The sequence below is a fragment of the Sardina pilchardus genome, chromosome 22, assembly GCF_963854185.1.
Source record: "Sardina pilchardus chromosome 22, fSarPil1.1, whole genome shotgun sequence".
Taxonomy (NCBI): Eukaryota; Metazoa; Chordata; class Actinopteri; order Clupeiformes; family Clupeidae; genus Sardina; species Sardina pilchardus.
In genome coordinates this window covers 3297514-3320726 of record NC_085015.1, presented here as the reverse complement: position 1 = coordinate 3320726, position 23213 = coordinate 3297514, and the positions used below count along the sequence as shown (strand labels likewise).

Genomic DNA, 23213 nt, shown 5'->3' with positions numbered 1-23213 from the left:
TATGTTGGAGTTTTGGACAATAAAATAAAGTTTGCACTGTGTTTTTAACTCCCTCACTTAGCATCTCGTGACCTCATTTGTTTGTAGTCACCACAATGTTGAACAGTATTTCATCTGCTCCCCTCTATGTGCCATATTTCTTACAGGCAATTATGGTTGATGCCAATGACTCTTAACACACCCATAATGATTAGAAATCAATGGACCAGCTACATTACACTAATCATGCCTTATTTTTCCATAACAAAACCAAATTGTATTTCTACAATGGAATTACTATATATTATATATACTATATACTATAAACTATATACTTTAAACTTATGTTTCATTATGTGGATCACAGTAGCCGTTTACTAGCCGTTAACTGACTGAACGCCGCCTCATCCGCGGCTAGGTTTAACCGGCCATTCCCCGGCTAGGTCAGTGAGGACAAGAGGCGCGATATTCCAAAGCCGCCTCGGTGTAGGCGTAAACATGTAAGAACTGGGTGTGAAGTTGAACAGTGACGTACAACAACATAGGCGTCGAAGTCTCGTGACACTACTGTCATTCTCAAAACAGCGGTGCAGCTCTCTGTCAAGTTCTCTGCTCCTCCGTTGGATATTTCTAGATCTTCTGACTAAGTTTACTCTACTTATCCAAACTGACGACATCACCACTGTCACTAGATATAAAGCAAACATTGATTTTCACTCTGTGCTATTCACTGACCGTAAAAAAGTGTCATTAGTAGCCTATGCAGTATGCACCTGTTCTATACAGTCTGGTATGCACTGTTGTTTGTGGCTAGCTAGACTTGTTAGCTCGATGTGACACAATATTGTAGCGCGGCTCGGATATGCTTGTGTTACGTTCATGCAAGGGGGAAATGTAGCCTACGGCTAAGATGGTTAAGCAGCCTGTTGTCATAAGATAGTTGACGGTTAGACTAGTCAGCTGATGTGTTGTGGGATAAGGGGTTTATGTTACGGGATGCCACCCATGTTGTGGGATATAGCCACGGGGATCTTAAACAGGCCACTTCCATGTAATGTCATTCCTCATATTCATCTGGTAATAAACATTTCCTAACAGAGTAATTCTTGCCTCGCCACAATATCAACTCTCCACTCATTCCGCTTGGACTATGCATTATACCTTTCACTGCCTCACGTCTGCCAGGTTCCAAACTGTCTTCCTAACAGCAGTTACAATCAGTATTTTTGTGATAACAACAAAACAGCTCTGCAAAGTTTAAGGGCGATTCTTAGACTACGGGCACTTTCATGTCCCTTGATCATATTTTATAAAAAAATAATATTTTTTAAAAATTCACACTTTCATAATAAACTTTACAATAAAATTACTTCAGAAACTTTTTTCCAGTAGTCTGCAATTATTTTTTCCCCCTTTTCAGCATGGTTATAGGTGCAAATATTGCCATTTTGTGCTTGTCCCACACCCAGACTTCTGATCTTCAACAATGAAAATGAATTGTAAAATAACTGATTTATCTATTTTTTTTTATTTGACTGAATACAATATCAGTCAAATAATCAAAACATAATTGGGGTATTAAAGGTCAGACACCTATTTATGTGACTTTATATACAAAATGTAGTTGTCCCACAGTATTGCAGTCATTTCCACCACAACACTGTAATGTCCCTTTAAAAAGTTTTTAGGAAAGATTGTTTGGGTAGTTTCTATGGAAATGAACAGTGACATCACAGCACATGCCTGATATGGAGGAGATTTTGAATTTCTTCACCAACTTTTGAAGAAAACTCGAGGTAAATATCGCTTGAAATCAAAATATTTTTATTGTATGTCATTTCCAAACAGGGCGTAACATCAATTGAGTTTGTAAATAAATAGATTTTTTAACATACATAGATTAAATTTACATGCATGAAATGCTAGATACCAATCAATAGCTAATCTGTGATGCTAGCGTGTTTTTTTTTACGAAATACTGTAGGAATGTCATTTCCACCACCGTCATTTCCAACACACTACCTTCTTGGGTGGAAATGACAAAGGTGAGGTGGAAATGACATTTATGCTTACAAAGTGCAATTCATAGATTGTGTGGCTACATATGGGTAATTTATTTATTAAAATGAATAAGGATACAAATATTGTACAATGTTAATGTATTTATTCAAATGTTTATTTGTTGAAATACATTTTCATCTATTTTAAAGATGCCGAAGTCGAAGTCTGCAGATAGGTCTCAGGCCTATAGGGATAGACTAAAAGAGGACCCTGTCAAATATGAAGAGCGAAAGAAGAGAGACAGGGAGAGATACCAGAGGAAAAAAGAAAGAGGGGTTGTAAAGCCAATTGCAGATTTGACAAAACGAGAACAACGCAAAAGAAGGAGACAATGGAGAACAAATCAAAGAAATTGTCGGGAGAATATAAAAAAAAATCTTCAGGTACAGGCCTACCTTTCTACCACTACACCACCAACCTCTCCAGATTCTGTGCAGCCAGAACATGATCCACCTCCCATACCACCGTCATCACCCTTGCCATCTCCTTCTGACCAACCTTTAACTCAAAAACAGAGGGGAAGGAAAAAGGTTCTAAGAAGGCGTTCAAAGGTTTGGGCATCGTTGTATGAAAGCAATGCTAAGCTTGAGAAGGCTCTGCAGAAGGCTGCGAGGTACCGCAAACGGTATGATCGATTAGTGAAGAAAGTGACGCAGGCTGACTCCCCAAATGCTAAGTCCAAAAAGCAGATGGCAACCCCACCACACACTCTAAGAAGAACTTTGCTTTTCCACAATGTTCTTCTTGCTGAGCTGAGACAAAGACATGAAAATGTCTCATCAGAGAGAGACAAACAACTTCTTTCAAAGATAATGGCTGGAAAGATCATCAAGAAGTATCGCCTCCTGAAAATGGCTAGAAAAGAATTTGGCTTCTCAACCAAGAGAATGAAAAAAAACGAAAACCGGTCAGCAGCACTTAACACATACACAAGAAAGAAGCAAAAAAACAGCATGAGCACAGACACAGAAGAGAAAATCAAGCAATTCTTAGAAAGAGACGAGAACAGCAGAGCAACAACGGGGAAAAAGGAGACTGTGACGCAGAAAAAAATGAAAAAACAAAAGCGATTCCTTAATGAGCCAATGGAAATAGTTCATGACAAATTTCAGAAGGAGTATCCTGACATTAAGGTTTCATATAGTGAGTTCTGCAAGAAGCGTCCTTTCTGGATCATAAAGCCCACAATAAAAGACAGGGACACGTGCTTATGCAAGACACATGCCAATATCCAGTTAATGGCAGACAAACTGCTGCAGCACAAAGTGATAACCAGCAACAAAATTGAAGATTTGGTTGTCTCTCTGTGCTGTTCTCCCTACACTAAAGAGTGTATGTACAGAGAATGTCCCAACTGTGTGGACAAAAAATTGCAAGTCTCAGCCTTTGACCCTGGGGCCCAGACATTTTGGCATGCATGGAAGGCGAAAGCTGAGGAGAGAGAGAGAAAAAAGAAAGATGGAACTAAAGAGAAATTCACAGTTCATCTCACTGTCAAAGAGAAAGTGGAGGGCACACTGAATACTTTACTGGAGGACTTTTCAACAGATCTAGAAGAAAAACTTGGTAAGCATGCTTACAACATCAGGCATCAATATGCAGCTCTCCGTGGCCTAAAAGAAAACTTAACAGAGGACGAGGTCATTCTGCATATTGATTTTGCTGAGAACTTCCAGTGTAAGTATAACAGTGAGGTCCAGGCGGTACATTTTGGAGATTCACATCACCAGGTCTCGCTCCATACTGGTGTGGCCTATACCTGGAAGAATGTGAAGTCTTTATGTTCAATCAGCCCTTCTTATCGGCACGACCCTTCTGCGATATGGGCACATCTTACCCAAGTACTGACCTACTTGAAAGAGCAACATCCCACTGCCACCACACTTCATGTGGTTAGTGACGGACCAACGACTCAATACCGCTCCAAAAAGAACTTCTTCCTCCTCACCAATGTTCCTTATCAAATGGGTTGGAAAAGGGTAACCTGGAATTTCTTAGAGGCTGGCCACGGCAAAGGCCCAGCTGATGGGATTGGAGCGGCAGTGAAGAGAAGAGCGGATGATCTTATTGCAAGAGGGAGGGACATTCCAGACGCTCGAGTACTGTTTGAGGAGCTTAACCAGCAAAAGTCTTCCACCGAGCTGTTCTACATTGAGCCAGATGCCGTTGAGGCAATGGATGTTCACGTTCCAACTGAATTACAGACAATTCGTGGCACGATGAAAATTCATCAGGTACTGTATGGCCTCACTGTTGTTTCTTAACACAAGTGAATTGAATGCTCTAACAAGCTGTGACTAATTGAATGCTCTAACACGCTGTTTTTTTTAAATCTCCTTGCAGATCGTCTCTCATTCTCCAAGTCAGATGACTTGGAGGATTCTCAGTTGTTTTTGCTCAGCACCCGGTAACTGCAACTGTTTTACACCACAAACAGTCCAGTTTCAGCCTTGGGATGATGCTACTCCCTCTACTAGCACACATCCTGTTACATCCCATGATGCAGGTCTGCAGCCAATTTTGGATGTACAGGAGGGTCTAATTGGTCAGTGGTGCGCAGTCATTTATGATGACGATGTGTACCCAGGTGTCATTCAGGATGTCAATTCATACAGTGGTGCTCAAGTGAAAACAATGACTGGAATTGGGGTCAATCGCTTTTATTGGCCACCCAGGGATGATGTCCTCTGGTACCAACCAATGGATATAATAGGGCTCATCCCTGAGCCCGTACCAGTAACGAAACGGCACAAGCAGATTAAGACGGCCGTTTGGAAGGAAATCTGCAAGATTTGGCCTTGAATCTTACTGCCACCATTTCTCTCTCTGTCTCTCACACACTTCCTGTCTGTAAACTCTCTATTTCTCACACAACCTCACTTTCATGCACACACATACTGTAGATTATCTCACACACATATTGTTTGGTCACCCTAAATGCCTGCCTGTAAGAACAGTGATCTCCCTCTCTCTCTCGCTCTCTCTCTCTCTCTCTCGTTCAAGATGCTTCACAGTTAATTTTTTCGATATGATGTGAAACAGTTTGCGGTGTCTTTAAAATGTTATCTTTAGAACAGTGTTCATCTAAGAGACCAATTAAAATACAATACCACACATGCACAAACGCACAGGCACACACGCCCACAGGCACACACACCGACACACACATACACAAGCACACTCTCTCTCACACACACTCTCTCTCTCTCTCTCTCTCTCTCTCTCACACACACACATACACACACACACATGCATGTGTTCAAGATGCTTTACAGGCACTCAAAGTGATTCATAGTTCTTGTTACAATACATCGATATGACAAAGGTTTAGGTGTTTTTTTGTATTCTAAAATTCAAAACTGTTTATCTAACCACTTTCTGTGTTTAAATTTTTGTGTGACTATTTGTGGTTAATGTTCTTTACAGTAAGACTATATCTGTTCATCTGGTTATGGTAAGAGACCAAACAGACCAAATTGATTTGTTAAATGGAATTGTGTGCTTAGGAGGTTTCAAATAAATGTCACCTGTTTTTCTACATGGACGTCTGTCCATTCACTGTCATTTCCACAACACCCAGTCATTTCCACCACACAAAGTCATTTCCACCATCTCATACCTTTTTCAAAAATATGTTAAAAATTCTAATCACTCATAAAAAACTTCTGCATAGTTTAAGAGATAAAGTTGCACTTAATGTAATAATACAAGAAGTTATTTCCTGGAATGTATCTAACCAATCTAATATTATATTTCAAGTTGTTGTAGATGTAAGTTTTGTATTTGGTACTCATGACAATTAATTTACTCAATCCACAAATGTATGGCAATTCCAATATCAGTATAAACTGGTAAAACTATGTGTTAAAGAGATCTCACACTATCAAGAAATTATGTATATCATTCTAATTTAACATAATAATCAAATATTTACATGTGATGGAAATGACATTTCTTCAATGCGGTTCAAAAAATATGTCAAAAAACACCTATTTGTCTTGCAATATTAGTGTGTTCTCTTATGGATCATCAAACTAGACTAGTTATACTAACCTGTGAGACTGTGACCATTTTGATTTGACAACTTATTTCCCCCTCAAGTTCACATGGTCAAAAGTGCCCGTAGTCTAAGAATCGCCCTTAAACCAACGATGCTAATCGCGATTAGCGATTAGCGATTAGCCATTTAAAATGCAGAGCCTACCCTCATAAGGAGACCTCTCCAATTCAGAAAAATGCATTAAACTAAAATTGGACAACATTGTTATGTTTCTTAAACCTTAGGGTGGGTATGATATAGGCCTAGCCTATATGCTTTAACGAAATACGTTGTCAATGGTTATTTGAGCAAGCTAGCCAAGGTCTAGCTAATTTATCCTGGCTGTAGATAAAGCAGGATATGTTTTCCCAATATGTTAGCAATTAATAAATAAATGCTGAGATGTTTGGCGATTTAATTGCCATTGACATTTGAAAGAACAGTGTGCTAGATGGACCACAAGGACCAGTATGTGAACAGTATGATGATGATCTGACAGCTGTGCTCAGCATACAGTCAGTCAGCTGTTTGCTGATTTTAAGTCTTTCAGCAGTGTGTGCACAACTCTCGTTGTTGACAGCTCCGCCCATGTCTCAGCTAGCCGCTGCATAGCCGCCTCGCTTGCTCACTGGAGTCGCCCCGGGAATATGTGTACCCTCAGGGGAGGACAATTGGCAGCGTAAATCACCTCGGCGATTAGCCGGCTATCAGTGAGTACAATCGGGACTAGCCGGCTAAAAGCCCGTGCATCGCCGGCTATCTGTGCAGTCAGTAAACGGCTACTGACTGCACAGATAGCCGGCGATGCACGGGCTTTTAGCCGGCTAGTTCCCCTCACTGACCTAGCCGGGGAATGGCCGGTTAAACCTAGCCGCGGATGAGGCGGCGTTCAGTCAGTTAACGGCTAGTGATGTGTTGTGCTGTGTGTTGTGCTGAACCCACTAGACCACATTTTCTCCTGGTGATTGGTTACTCATATGGGCATTGACCACTGAGGTGTCTACAACCCAACTCACCATAGAGGCCAAGTTCACCCCTCTGCAGCACTATATCAACATGTTCACCGGAGTCACGGTTAGCCATAATGGTCATCCATTACACTCACCATGGGCACTCACCATAGACATCAGGCTCCACTTCTTTAAGGAGGGAGAGAAATCTCTCACAGGCCCGTTCACCCTTCTTCCGCACCATGTCAACCAGGCAGGTCACCTGGTCCTCAGTCACACTGTGCTTCTGCAGAACCTCATTCCTCTCTCTGTCTGTAATCACGGGGCCCATGACAGAGGTGGGTGTCTGAAGGCCATCCAGCAGAGCTTTGAGAGCAGCATCTCCAATCCCATTGATGAGATCACTCCGAGCGTTAAGTACTTGATCTGTAAGGAGAGTTTTATGTTGTGAATTCCTACTGTGGCCAAGACGCACATCTCCACAAAACCAGAACCATGTCATAACTGTGACCGATACAAGCACTGTGATACTGGTGTGGTGTCATAACTGTGGCCGATACAAGCACTGTGATACTGGTGTGGTGCCATAACTGTGGCCAATATAAGCACTGTTATACTGTATCATTGTGGTGATATTGCAGTTTGACTCCTCTTACTGTTTTAAGATTTCAGTTGTTATTGATCACTGATCTGTTATTTCTCTCAGGGTGTTGGCTGTCGCAGGGCTTACCTGTGGCTTTAGCTGGAGATGCTGCAGATGTCTGACTCTCAACACCTGCACCTGTGTACACAGATTTGGGGCAGCCGTGGTGTACTGGTTAGCGCAGCCGTGGTGTACTGGTTAGCGCATCGGGCTTGTAACCGGAGGGTTGCCGGTTCGATCACCGACCAGTCCACCACGGCTGAAGTGCCCTTGAGCAAGGCACCTAACCCCTCACTGCTCCCCGAGCGCCGCTGGCTGGGCAGGCAGCTCACTGCTCTGGGTTGTGTGATTCACCTCACTGTGTGTTCACTGTGTGCTGTGTGTTCACTAATTAGGTTAAATTGGGTTAAATGCAGAGAACTGAATTTCCCTCACGGGATCAAAAAAGTATATATTCTATTCTATTCTATTCTATTCTAGATTTGACCCAAATGCTTACAGGGGTGCATCATTACAAGCAAGCGTTAGCCATATGCTCTAATGTTCCAACCAATGTACATGTAGTGTTCTTTAGCCATATGTTCTAATGTTCCACCAATGTAGTGTTCTTTAGCCATATGCTCTTATGTTCCAACTAACGTAGTGTTCTTAAGCCATATGCTCTTAAGTTCCAACCAATGTAGTGTACTTTAGCCATATGCTCTAATGTTCCAACCAATGTAGTGTTCTTTAGCCATGTGATCTTATGTTCCAACCAATGTAGTGTTCTTTAGCCATATGCTCTTAAGTTCCAACCAATGTAGTGTTTTGTGCTGATGAGTACAGAAGGTGACTGACCTGCTTCCACATTGTGCTGGACTTCCTGTTTGTCCGATTGGATGCTGCTGGCCATGACATCACTGTCTTCGCCCCTTCATGCACAGCGTTTCCTTCAGTCCTCCTCAACTGATGACAGAACTATAGGAATGTGGAAGAGATCATGGGCAATACAGAGACCACATTATAACTACTTATTTTGTCGTAAAACAAGCAAATGTATCTAGTGCAAGTCAATTTATCTTGATAAGACTCCTTAAAATAAGTCAAAGTCTTCTTAAATTAAGTGAAATTATCTTTTGAGAGCGCGCTAGGTAAGTATTTTCATACTTAAAACAATACCTTAATATACAGTAAGATAATTACACTTGGTTAGATTTAATTTTTTGCAGATTGGCATGGGGTACTTTCCATAAGATCATGTCAATGCAAATCAAACCAGCTATTATGCTAATTGTAAATAAAACCATACATGAATAGCCTATCTACAAATAGAGAGAGTCTGGTCAGACTCACTGGCAAACTTTCATGTCCTGGTTGGTGGACGCTTGTCTGAAGTTTGAAATCTAATGTTTGGTAATGTACAGTATGTTAACAACGGGGGACACAACGATAACGGCTTGCTACTTAAACATAATCGCCCTCAGGAACGCCCTCTATTTGCTGGTTGGTTGTCTTCCATGAAGCTGAAGTAAACACAGGCGGATCAAGCTATTCTAGACGGAGTATTGTAGGGAAAACTAGAAAATGTAGGCCTAATTCCATGGAAGGAATTACCATTGCATGTAAATGTAAAAAGGTTGCTGTGTAAAACATTGTATTAGTTAAAAAGACAACATAGGCTACTGTATGACACAATAAGAATAGATGAATAACAAATTAGCTCCACTGAAATTACTTGGAAACCCACATTTAAAAAGTGATTCATGAAAATGGATTAAAATTGTGGATAGTATTTTGGAAAATAAATCTTCATTTATTAAAATAAGACTGAAATAAAGTTGCCAACTTCAAACGAGTTGCAAGCGCTGACACTTTGTTTAGTAGGCCTACTGAAGTTCACCATTAACGTATGATGCAGCAACAGGTAGGCTGAGGAAATGATATAGCAAATATAACGTTAGCTAGCTTGCTAACAACAAACATGATGGCAATGATGAGAATGATAACAATGTAGCTTGTAGCCTACTGTACAAACGATAGCCTACAACTGGCATTAGGCCGCGAGCTAGATAGGCCTACCGTGCACCCCCCCCACTTCCCAACAAAACCATACTTTTTTGAAAGGTCTGGGTGTGTAGAATATGAATCTGAATGTTAACATTGAAAATTTTGGGATGCACTACCTGTTTTAGCCCTGAGAATAGGGAAACCCTAAAAACCGATTATAAGCGATTCTAACACATCAAGATGGTCCTAGTCAATCAGAACAGCTTTTAAGTGACCTATTACACACTCAAACTTCACATATGAAGACTTAGGTCAAATGTCTACCATGCTGCTTATTGGTAGGTGTCTTAAATTAACATAGGCAAAGCCATATATTGATATAATGAGCCCATTTCATGTATAGGCCACAAAGTAGATACGACTACCATACACCCCCTACCCCCTTTTCTAACAAAATCATGCTTTTGTGAAAGGCTTGGATGTGTAAAATATGAATATGAATGTTAACATTGAACATTTTGGGTTGCACTACCTGTTTTAGCCCTATGAATAGGGAAACCCTAAAAACCGATTATAAGCGATTCTAACACATCAAGATGGTCCTAGTCAATCAGAACAGCTTTTAAGTGACCTATTACACACTCAAACTTCTCATATGAAGACTTAGGTCAAATATCTATAATGCTGCTTATTGGTAGGTGTCTTAAATGAACATAGGCAAAGCCTTATATTGATATAATGAGCCCATTTCATGTATAGGCCACAAAGTAGATACGACTACCATACACCCCCTACCCCCTTTTCTAACAAAATCATGCTTTTGTGAAAGGTTTGGATGTGTAAAATATGAATATGAATGTTAACATTGAACATTTTGGGTTGCACTACCTGTTTTAGCCCTATGAGGGAAACCCTAAAAAACGATTATAAGCGATTCTAACACATCAAGATGGTCCTAGTCAATCAGAACAGCTTTTAAGTGACCTATTACACACTCAAACTTCTCATATGAAGACTTAGGTCAAATATCTATAATGCTGCTTATTGGTAGGTGTCTTAAATGAACATAGGCAAAGCCTTATATTGATATAATGAGCCCATTTCATGTATAGGCCACAAAGTAGATACGACTACCATACACCGCCTACCAGGGCTGTAGTCAAGACCACCTTTGTCGAGTCCAAGACAAGTCCAAGACCAGGACCGGTCGAGACCAAGTCAAGACCGAGTCCAAAGAGGTTCAAGTCCAAGACAGACCGAGTCCAAAAGACTCGAGTCCGAGTCAAGACCGAGTCCAGGACAGAAAAAAACAACTTGCATGCATGACAGTATAAAGACAATAATTTTGGGTTATTATTAATTTTGGTGATCTAAATACCCACCCAGGATTTGTAAGTATAACCATTCCCCTTAATATCACATAATCTAATTTAAAGAAAACAGAATAATATAAGCTGATACCTTAGTTACAACTGATACAAACACCAATCCACTACTTTTACCACTGCTAGGTACTAGTACTGAGCATTTGAGCAACTAAATTACAATAGCTTCACTCCAGACAAAGACAAGAATGACCAGTATTACAGAGTGTACTCCTACTTCCCTTGAATATTATAACATAAGAAAGATGCCTGGACTCGGTCAAGACCAAGAACCATATTTGGCAAGACCAGTGGCCGAGACCGAGACAAGTCCAAGTCAGATACCAGCGAGTCCGAGACAAGTCCGAGACCATAAAAAACCGGACTCGAGTCCGGACTCGAGTCCGAGTCCGGACTCGAGTACTACAGCCCTGCCGCCTACCCCCTTTTCTAACAAAATCATGCTTTTGTGAAAGGTTTGGATGTGTAAAATATGAATATGAATGTTAACATTGAACATTTTGGGTTGCACTACCTGTTTTAGCCCTATGAATAGGGAAACCCTAAAAAACGATTATAAGCGATTCTAACACATGAAGATGGTCCTAGTCAATCAGAACAGCTTTTAGATGACCTATTACAGACTCAAAGTTCACATATGAAGACTTAGGTCAAATATCTACCATGCTGCATATTGGTAGTGTCTAAAATTAACATAGCTAAGGCCTTATATTGATATAGGGAGCTAATTTCATGTATAGGCCACAATCTACTGTAGATACGCCTACCATACACCCCCAATCCCTCTGCTTTGGGGTTGGGGGTGTATGGTAGGCACAAATGCACAATAACTTAATACAAGAGAACTATAAAGCATTCTCATTTCTCTCTCTCTCTCTCTCTCACACACACACACACACACACACACACACACACAAATGAACTACAGCATGTACACAGACACTGTAACTACACTGAACAAACTTATAAAAGTAACACTTTTGTTTTATGCCCCCATTTATAATGAGCTGAACTCAAAGAGCTAAGACTTTATACACAAAAGGCCTGTTTCACTCAAATATTGTTCATAAATCTGTGCTAGTGAGCACTTCTCCTTTGCCAATATAATCCATCCACCTCATAGGTGTGGCCTATTAAGATGTCAGGTGTGCCTTAGGCTGGCAGGCTCACAATAAAAGATCACTCTAAAATGTGTAGTTCCATCACACAGCACAATGCCACAGATGTTGCAAGCTTCAAGGGAGCCTACAGTTGGCTGCTCCCTCTGACTGCAGGAATGCTCATTTCTCTACCATAAGCCGTCTCCAAAGGCATTTCAGAGAATTTGGTAGTACTGTATCCAACCAGCCTCACAACAACAGTAGACCATGTGTAACCACCAGCCCAGGAACTCTACATCTAGCATCTTCACCTCCAAGATCATCTGAGACCCACCACCCGAACAGCTGCTGCAACAATCGGTTCTGCACAAAGTGTCAGAAGCCGTGTCAGGGAAGCTCATCTGCATGCTCGTCGTCCTTATTGGGGTCTCAACCTGACTGCAGTTTGTCATCGTAACTGACTGGAGTGGGCAAATGCTCACATTCGAAGGCGTCTGGCACTTTGGAGATGTGTTCTCTTCACTGTACAGGACCGATGGCAGACAGCATGTATGGCTTTATGGGATGGGCAGACGTGTGTTATGGACAACGAACATAGGTGCATTTTATTGATGGCATCCATCCATAGCATCTCATCCACCACCATCACCTCATGTTGCAGCATGAATGATGATGCACAGCCCCATGTTGCAAGGATCTGTAAACAATTCCTGGAAGCTGAAAACATCCCAGTTCTTGCATGGCCAGCATGCTCACCAATCATGTCACCCCCATTGAGCATGTTTGGGATGCTCTGGGTCGGCATATACGACAGCATGCTCCAGGTCCTGCCAACATCCAGCAACTTTGCAAGAGGAGTTGAAGAGGAGTGGACCAACATTCCATAGGCCACAATCAACAACCTGATCAACTCTATGTGAAGGAATTATTGACATGCCTAGAACATCGGTGTCAAAAGGCAAAATCACTGTATGTGAAGACAATACAGTGAAACTGCATATTTTAGAGTGGCCTTTCATTGTAGCCAGGCTTAGGCACACCTGTGCAATAATCATGTTGTCTAATCAACATCTTGATATGCCACACCTGTGAGGTGGATGGATTATATTGGCAAAGAAGAAGTGCTCACTAACACAGAGTTGTGAACAATATTTGAGAGAAATGTTGTGAAAGTGGTGTGTTTATAATTTTGTTCAGTGTAGTTATTGTGTGTCTGTATGCATGCTGTATTGCACATTTTTGTGTGTGCTGTATAGTTCTTTTCCATGCTGTATGTACATAGTTATTGTATAGTCATTGTGTGTATGTGCATGCTGGGTAGGAAATGGGCTCATGAAATCAACATAAGGGGCTGTATTACCACACTTCATGGTCACTTATTTAAAGTTTATTTAAATTTAGTAGGCTGTCCTGTCCACATTGGGAGTGTTTTCGTTATAAAATGGATAACGAATGGCACAACAAGGCATTCCTATGTTTCTTAATCAGTAATGGGTGTGTTTCGGGCAAAACATCCTTTAAACTAATGCGAGTGTCATCGGTCATTCCCTTTAAGAGCAAGCAGCACAACTTAACAAATAGCGCCCGCATCATTGTTGATAATGCACTCTTAAAATAGTAACAACTCGCCACTGATTTCTGACCAGGTTTCCCTTGGTCAGTAGTGCAATGCGTTTTAGTTGATGTAAGATAATGATTCTTAGATAATGTGCCAGACCCGTTCTTAAGTCATTAATTCCCACACCCCTTGGCACATTGCTCAATAAAAGAGACGCGCATGGCGAAAAACTCTACGATAGGAATAAGCTTTGCATTGTTATTATTACACGCTTTCTGCCAGGTTTTGCATCATGAAAATAGGGCCCAAGGCCTTAACTATATTAAATGTAGTCACTTACCAAGAAGCAGTATAGGGTGTTCTTTCACCTAAGTCAATATGTGAAATTTGAGTGTGTAATGGATCATCTAAAAGCTGTTCTGATTGACTAGGACAACCTCTGTTAAAATCGCTTAAAATAGTTTTTTTCCCTATTCAGAGGCTGAAAACAAATAGTGCTTTCCCAAAATGTTCAATGTTAACATTCAGATTCATCTTCTACAGACTGAAACTTTTCTAAAAAGCAGGATTTTATTAGGAGAGGGGGTTGGGGGTGTATGTTAGGCGTATCTAGGTTGTGGCCTATACAATTAGCTCCTTATATCAATATAAGGCCTTAGCTATGTTAATTTTAGACACCTACCAATATGCAGCATGGTAGATATTTGACTTAAGTCTTCATTATGTGAAGTTTGAGTGTGTGATAGGTCATCTAAAAGCTGTTCTGATTGACTAGGATAATCTCTGTGTTAAAATCGCTTGAAATCGTTTTTTAGGGTTTCCCTATTCACAGGGCTAAAACAGGTGGTACAACCCAAAATGTTCAATGTTAACATTCAGTTTCATATTTTACACATCCAAACCTTTAAAAAAAAAACATGGTTTTGTTAGAAAGGGGGGTTGGGGGGTGTATGGTAGGTGTATCTACTTTGTGGCCTATACATGAAATGGGCTCATTATATCAATATAAGGCTTTACCTATGTTAATTTAAGACACCTACCAATAAGCAGCATGGTAGATATTTGACCTAAGTCTTCATATGTGAAGTTTGAGTGTGTAATAGGTCACTTAAAAGCTGTTCTGATTGACTAGGACCATCTTGATGTGTTAGAATCGCTTATAATCGGTTTTTAGAGTTTCCCTATTCATAGAGCTAAAACAGGTAGTGCAACCCAAAATGTTCAATGTTAACATTCATATTCATATTTTACACATCCAAATCTTTCACAAAAGCATGATTTTGTTAGAAAAGGGGGTAGGGGGTGTATGGTAGTCGTATCTACTTTGTGGCCTATACATGAAATGGGCTCATTATATCAATATAAGGCTTTACCTATGTTAATTTAAGACACCTACCAATAATCAGCATGGTAGATATTTGACCTAAGTCTTCATATGTGAAGTTTGAGTGTGTAATAGGTCACTTAAAAGCTGTTCTGATTGACTGGGACCATCTTGATGTGTTAGAATCGCTTATAATCGTTTTTTAGGGTTTCCCTATTCTCAGGGCTAAAACAGGTAGTGCATCCCAAAATGTTCAATGTTAACATTCAGATTCATATTCTACACACCCAGACCTTTCAAAAAAGTATGGTTTTGTTGGGAGGTGGGGGGGGTGCACGGTAGGCCTATCTAGCTCGCGGCCTACATGTCTATCAGGTTGGACGCTGAGTTAAGACTGACGTGGCTAGAAGCTAACGTTAAATTTGATTGTCGTTAGCTAATAGTGCGTTAGGGTTTGATTGTCTAACTATGGTCACCTAGAGCTAACCGGTTACTGTAACGAAGCAAGATAGGAGTGGGCTACTGTAGGAGACAAGACGAAGACGATAACTTTCCGTAGCATGGTATCAACCTTAGATTGCTTCTTCTAGTCACTGTTTACAGCCAGAGAGGGTTAAAGCGGAGCAGATGGCTAATGAAGGATTCTTTGCTACAGCTGTAGCTTAATGAGCACTACGTAACAATCCATTTCTGCCGCCAAAGCGTCTCAACGTTAAGTCTATGGGATTTTTGAACTCTTTTATCGTAAATATCTCAAAAAGTATAAAGTTCACAAATGTGAAAAATACATTTTTCAAATCTCCGTTACAAGACCTGTGTAGGAGTGTTTGAATGACGTTAAACGGTTCAGTGGTTTTAGAGCCTTTGATCGTTGATTTTGGTCGGAAGAAGAATAACTATTTTAAGAAGAACAGTAGCTGCGTTTCCATTACAAATATGCGCAAAAACTTTGTCGATATTGTCTTAATGTCGAATATCACAATTTTCGCAATTGCGGTGTTTCCATTACATTCGGCTAACTAAATTAAAATCTCGTGTATTCTCGCGTGCTGTAAGTCATTAGGAGACATGGTGGTTATCAACATTACCCAGATTTAGCCATAGGGATTTAGCCTACACTAAATGCATTCAAATTGCCACCACGGCACGCTGATTATCAGTCATTAGGCTATAAGCCATCAGCGGAGGAGGCCTACGTTTTGGTGGGGCAGAAACATCAAATTAAAAATGACATATTTCACAGGAGTTTGTTGTAGTAGGCCTATGCTTAAATCATGTCACAGCCATGTCAGTGGAATATTTCGTAGATCAGCCCAGTTGATTAGTTTCTAAAACTAGAATCTAGATTCTAGATTTCTTTCAGCACCGTTCTCATCACGTTAAACCAGCAAAGCATAGCAACGTTGTTGCTATGGGTAAACAAAACTAGTTGAGCGGTTGCGTAGCCTATGCAGCGTTTTTGAGAAAGTGTTGTCGGCAAGTTCACAGCTGTGGATTCAACATTTTAGAATGACACGAGCCACTTGTAATGAAAAAAAAAATATTGTTTTACATTATTCTCCCGGTGCCACTTCCTGTCGGCAGTCTTCTTCGTCGGTTTCGTTCCTCCTAACATCCGGTTGTTGGATCACGTGACTCGTCAGATGCGAAAAAAGTGTTTCCATTGCAGTTTTGCGAAATATACAAATTTCGATACGCTCGAAATACCACCTCACCCGAGCGCAAAAACTTTTTATCGAAACATGTGAGTTTTTTCGAAATGTGTGTGTTTCCATTAAGCACATTTCTTTTCGCAACTCTTAATTTGCGCAATTTAATGGGTAATGGAAACGCAGCTAGTGATAACAGTACATTGCATTGACATGCAATGTAGGGGAGCGCCTGGACGAATGAAACTGAGGACAAATGAAACATTGCGATTTTCTCCTAAGCCGTTCAAAATTGAAACGTCAAAATTTGTCACCAAGCACAGCACAAGCCTTGCCAGACCAGGGAAAAATCATGTTGATATGTTACGCTGATCTTGAGTTAGACCCGACAAAGCGTTTTGACGTGCGCCAAGTAAATGTTCTATTACGCCGATTTTTTCAAATATCAAGTTGTATTTATGGCGTCATGTAATGCTATCATGTTCAAATAATAGATGAATTGGTAGTGTAACTTATCCTACTGTATGCAATGTCAAAGTTAGTTAGTTTAGGAGAAAAACGGGTTTTGCTGCGAGAAGTCACTGTCAGGACAAATGAAACATGACGTCGTCTTCCGGTTCACCTTGTATTTTTAAACAAATATGTTAGGCTGATCAAGTGCTCGTCACTCAACATGACTTAAATCTGTGAAATAATGAAGTTAAATCAGTATATTAATAATATAGCTATGATATAGCTATGACTCCCACCGACCTCATTAGTCCAAATGTGCATTTGAATGCAGCAAATATTATTTGATAATTACTTAAATATTGCGAGAATTCTCCTAAAAATTTAACAGCACTTACAAAACATGTCCCTTGACAGGTATATTACATGAAAACTTGAATAATGTTTACAGTTTCTTTAGATTTGATAATGTTTCATTTGTCCTACCCCAGCGTTTAAACTGTCCCTGCCACTCGGGACATTTGAAACAAATGACCACTTCTGTTCAAACTTAAATTACACCACAATCGTCATACATATCCTACCAAATATCACAAGATTTTAAGAGACCACACATGTGAGTTGCTGATCACACAAAAAAAATGTTTATTTTTGTAACGTCGTCTTTGAAAACAACGTTTAACCGAAAATTGTTTCATCCGTCCAGGCGCTCCCCTAATAAATTGAGTGAAGTACAGGCAGAGCCAGGCTAGTGTAACCCGCAGCTCTTTTGCAATGAGCCCAGCAGAAAGCACAACACAAATATTTGTTCCATTCACTCGAAATGTATAGATGAGTGGCACTTATTAGATATTCAGTGCTTTATCCTTTCCAAACTCAGGCTCTCAAGTGACTCTTCAAAATGGTCCAAGACTGAAACTCCACAAGCTCAAGCTGAGCTGAGAACTAGAACTAGAACTCAGCACACCCCGCCTCCATAACATACAGTACAGGATATGGATGGACTTCATAACACCAATATTTACCTCAAGTTATATATCACAAGTGACCCTTGTTGAGCTGTATACTTCCACTTCTAACAGACACGTTTTTGCCTTTTTGACAAGGCAGCTTTGGCTATAGCACTTTTAATGCACATAGGCATATAAATGAGACTTGACATAAATAAATGAATGAATAGATAAATTAGTAAATAATCTAACATCTACAGTATAACAGCCATGTCTCATCTTCTAAATCACCAATTGGTTCTCATTCAGTACCTCTGACTTTTCTTACGAACATTCCTTTAGCTTTATCAAAAATAATCATATGAACGCATATTCATGTCCAGCCCAACTGAGGCAGAATGTATCTGTGCTCTTACCACTACACTAGTTACAGTATATGTTATATGTCAGCTGGCAGTAGTGTTACAGTATCATGATCAATTTATTCTGCTCTTGCAATAGCTGTGACAAATGCTGTATAACACTACCATCTACATCAATGGTTCTCAAACTGTGGTACGGGTACCACTGGTGGTACGCAGACTCTCTGTTGTGCTACTCTGAGAGTCTCCAAGATGTTTTATTTCATGAAAAAAAAATCACTTCAAATGATATCTATATCTAAAAAATATCTATAATATAAAATTGTTCAATTTAAACTAGTTTTTAATCTTTCTAAAAACAACTAGGCAAAATAGTATGTGGGTGGTTGACATGACATGGCCTTTTTTTGGTCCAGAGTGTCAAACTGAAGTAAAGAAATGTCTAATCTGCAAATAAATGTGGTTATATTGTTCAGAAAAACCTGCTTTATATGAACATATGGACCATTCATGCCAGTCATATTCCTATTTCTCAAAATTTTCAGCCAAACCAGGAAAAGCTCATATGGCGTGACTGTCCCGAGCCCATTTCATAAAGTTTGATTTTGAATAAAAAAAAATCTAATTAATATATTTTCCCATTACTTAAATACAATGAATACTAAAGATGTCTACTTGTAAGTCTGTAGTGTTTAAAGTCCAGGCATAATATTTTTGAACAAGCCATAAACAAAAACATTTTGTCCCAAAAATCAATATCATATGGTGTGACCCTAAATTATGTTTTTTAAATGTGCAATTGTGTGGAGACCTTTAGGGATAGGGGGTCCTTCCTCATTCAGGAAGTATAATAACTTCTCAGAAGGACATTGAAAGTTTACGTGTTGAGTTATCTCTCATATTTCTTTCAATAAATCAAGTATTTCCAGCACTCCTATCTCAGTTCCACTTTTCGCTGTCTTTTGGTGTGACCCATTTTTCAGGAAAATTTCAAAAGTAAATAGTTTTTTGGTCAAAATTACCTTTACATCTATGTTACCATGTTAAAGTGAGCATATGATTTTGGTCCTAGCATGTAGCCTCAAGACTCATTGTTCTGCTAAGTGCATGAAACCTCATATGGAGTGACCCCATATCATATGGTGTGATGGGGTTTTGCTGTCACACCCTATGATTTATTTGTCACACTATATGATATAATCTGTATTTTCCTACATAAATAATGTTTTTTTCAAAGATATGTTTAATTAATAGTTTAGTGTTATACATATTTTAACATATTTAACATTTTGTTAACATTTATTATTTAATATGTGGCACCTATTACCCAAGTGCTATACAATATCTGGTGGAATTCTGTTTTACAAAGTTCTGAGTTTTTAACAGTGATCCTTTATGTGATATATTTGTCTTAAACTGTGATTTATTGTTTGTGAAATGCATATATTCACATTTTTGCGTTAACAGATTGTTATTTGGTGTAATTTATCATATGGTGTGACACCATATCATTTGGTGTGACATCAAGAAACATCAAGAAATTATGAAAATAAAAAGGCTTTCGGAGTCTAAATCATACAAATCTGAATGTAACAGATAGGAAATAGGGTCAGCAAACATTGTATGCATTTCATTTCTTTTGTATCAAGATATGTCCAAATTAATATGAAGTTTATTGAAAGATTAGGGACAAATGCCTTACTTTGTGTATTGATGAATAAATATACTGTAAAATATAATACATTTCCACAAGGAAATGCTAGATCTTGATGAACTAAAGATAGAAGATTATGATACACTGACTCACATAAAAAATATATACCACATTATAGTTTTACACACAATAACTTTCATGTCACACCATATGATAATTTTAGCCACTAACACAAGACATGAGTGAATAAATAGGAATTCCAATACAAATTCTAAAAGATCATACATATTTTGGGAATGGGAGAGTCAGTACAACATAACTAAGTGATTTCCATGCATAATATCTGATTTTTTTTTCAAAAACTTTTTTTCGGCCTAAAACGTCAACCACCCACGTACAATGTAAAATGTATTCAAATTGGCCTGTACTACTATATTCTAATTTACTTGAAGAGTCTCTGAGGTGGTACTCATTGTGAAAAGTTTGAGAACCACTGATCTACATCCTATCTTTCCATCTTTCCATCGTCATCAAGGGATCTCATGTGACTTATGTAGTTCTGAGACACCACACGGGTGTCTCTCCCTGCTAGGAGGAGCTAGATGAGGAGATGAGATAAAACAGCTCTGAAGTGCCTGAACTGACATGTTTATTGTGATGCAAAGTTCAACACGTCTACTCTAGTGTTCTGTACCTGAAATGCTGAATAGACAAACATCTCAAGCCCTAGGAGGTCAGCTGACAACCTTAACCACATACACAACCATATACACAACCTTAACCACATACACAATTCAACACAGACAGCATCACACACACACACAGCTACACACACACACACACACACACACACACACACACACACACACTCATCCATATAGCAGAAGAGATTGTTATTAAGTTTATGATTTAAATTATTTCCGAGATAGATGTACAGATTCCACTCTGATGTATATGTAGTTACCAGTCTGCCAAAGTTCTCGTGCAAAACCAAACAAAATGTCAAATTAGCAATTGCTCATTACATTCTATTAGTAGTTTTGTTAAACGAATCAGGATTATACATAGTCAGTGGACAGACCTTTTTAAGATGAGTGTTAGGGTTAGGAGAATAGTTTGCTGTGCGCACGCACTATGACTTCACAAAATGTCACTCCAGCACTGAACACTGACGTTGGCAACTCAATGTCACCTCCTTCTCTCTCTCGTTCCCTTCTCTCCATTTTCTCCATATTTAACTTCCCTCATATTTCAGACTTTGTAACTCCTACAGTCTGATGCTCGGCCTCAAAACAAGGGCACAGTATATACTGTAGGCCTACTTTTAACTGTCATCAGTACATGTTCTATAGTTTCATTCAATGCAATATTTTTCTATTTATAGTGACATGCATTGTGCAGAATCTTAAAAAAATGTTGTACAGATGCTGATCACAAAGTAGGTCTCACCTCAGTTCTCAGTTTAGTGCTTCAGCTGTGAGATTGAAGTTTCCTCTGCTTCTCCAACACCAAATACTCTGCAGACTGGACACTTCTGCTGTAGACCGCCTTTAAATGACAGGAGAACAGGATCTCTGAGTGTTCACTGTGAATAGTCAGCTCCTCTTCAGAGAGATACAGAGGCCATTTTCTCTGCCAGTACCAGTCCGTGGTGTGAAATGGCGGATCTACAGACTTCACGTCCTCTCAGTAGTGCTGGACTCCTGAGTGCTGAGTCTCTGGATTAGTTCTGCTCTCTCCGTCCTCACCAGTTGTAATACTTTTCTACCAGCTCAACTCCAGTTCATACTGTACACTATAATTTTCAACAGAACTAGCGATAGAGAGTCAGAGCACGTAAAACAGACTCTGAACAAAATAAGGAAGTCCAGTTCAGGTTTATGGTCTTTATGACTCTTAATGATTAACTTCCACACCTGAAGACTAAAGACTTGTACACTCATCCTTATAGCAGAAGAGATTGTTATTAAGGGTGTGTTGAAGGCAGAACAAATGTGTGGTTTGTGGTAAATAAACATATTTGCGGACTTGTCATTACGAGATATTTTGTGTGTATATCTAGACAATGTGCAGTCATTTGACTAAATTGTGTGTTCATTTCACTAAAACATTCTTGGATAGTAAAGAATGACAGGAATTGAGTGGAAGACCATGATGGGGTGGGATTGGGATTTGAACCCAGGTGCCACTTGGCACCGCAATCTATAGTCCCTTTCCCACATGAGCGAGACATCCGGATGTCAAACGGATATCAAACGGGTGGCTGTATGTGGGAACGCAAAACTCGGGTATTTTCTTACCCGGAAATCACCCTACTAGCCCCCTAGTACTACTTCTAGATGTTACCCGGGTGCGCTTAGGTGGGAACGCAGCCGGCGCAGTTCTGGGTAGAGATGGGGGGCGTACCGATGACGTATAGAAATGCGCCCTTGCAGCCTGCTTGCAGCACGAGGCAGAAAGTACAAATTGCCATGGTAACGATAAACATTGCCCTACGAGTATGAACACAGACGAGAACACCGGAGTACAGAAAACAGTGACATTTTGTTGTGTACGTACAATAAAATTTTAAACTGCAATCACGTTGTTGTGGCTTGTTGCGGGACAGGCAGGATTATCCTTGCAAACGTGAATAGCTTGAAGTGTTGTCGATTAGCTTGCAACTAGCAACTGTTACTGACTGCTAGCTGTTTATTACAGTGGTTAGCAAAAACAGCTAATAGTTAACGTCACTGTTATTTAGCATTGTTGCTTTTTGTAGGAGTTGGGAAGGAGCCTCAGACCTCTGTGTGCTGTTTATATATTTTCCAGGTGTGTCATTATTTTCTATTCATTTGTTGTGTTGGATGTTTATACCAGAGAGGGTTGAAGTAGAGCTTTGTTTAGGCTACTGTGGTCCTGGCGTTAGCTATTTTTTCCTCTATGCTAGCTCCCGCTGACTAGCGAGCTAACTACTTCTGTTGTTTCATGATGTTTTGGATCTGATGTAAGTTCGCATCATCCAGGCAACACAGCACAACAACGCATTTATTTAGCGTCATCTCCTTCGCCCTGCAAGTGTTGACATTGCCCCACCCCTCGCGGCTCCTACTCGGGTCTAGTGTGAACACAATTACCCGTATC

The 23213-nt window shown here is 39.8% G+C and overlaps 1 protein-coding gene across 1 annotated transcript in view; it reads right to left on the bottom strand.

Moving 5' to 3' along the window:
- LOC134069758 (NACHT, LRR and PYD domains-containing protein 1 homolog) overlaps positions 1-23213 on the bottom strand; it is a 62162-nt gene that overhangs the window by 35569 nt on the left and 3380 nt on the right. Inside the window, exons 2-5 of the mRNA XM_062525821.1 lie at positions 21540-21638; positions 8510-8629; positions 7760-7810; positions 7198-7455 (exon numbers count right to left, since the gene is read on the bottom strand). Coding sequence (XP_062381805.1) covers positions 7198-7455; positions 7760-7810; positions 8510-8564 — 364 coding nt within the window. The 5' untranslated portion in view covers positions 8565-8629; positions 21540-21638. The remainder of the gene's footprint in view (positions 1-7197; positions 7456-7759; positions 7811-8509; positions 8630-21539; positions 21639-23213) is intronic.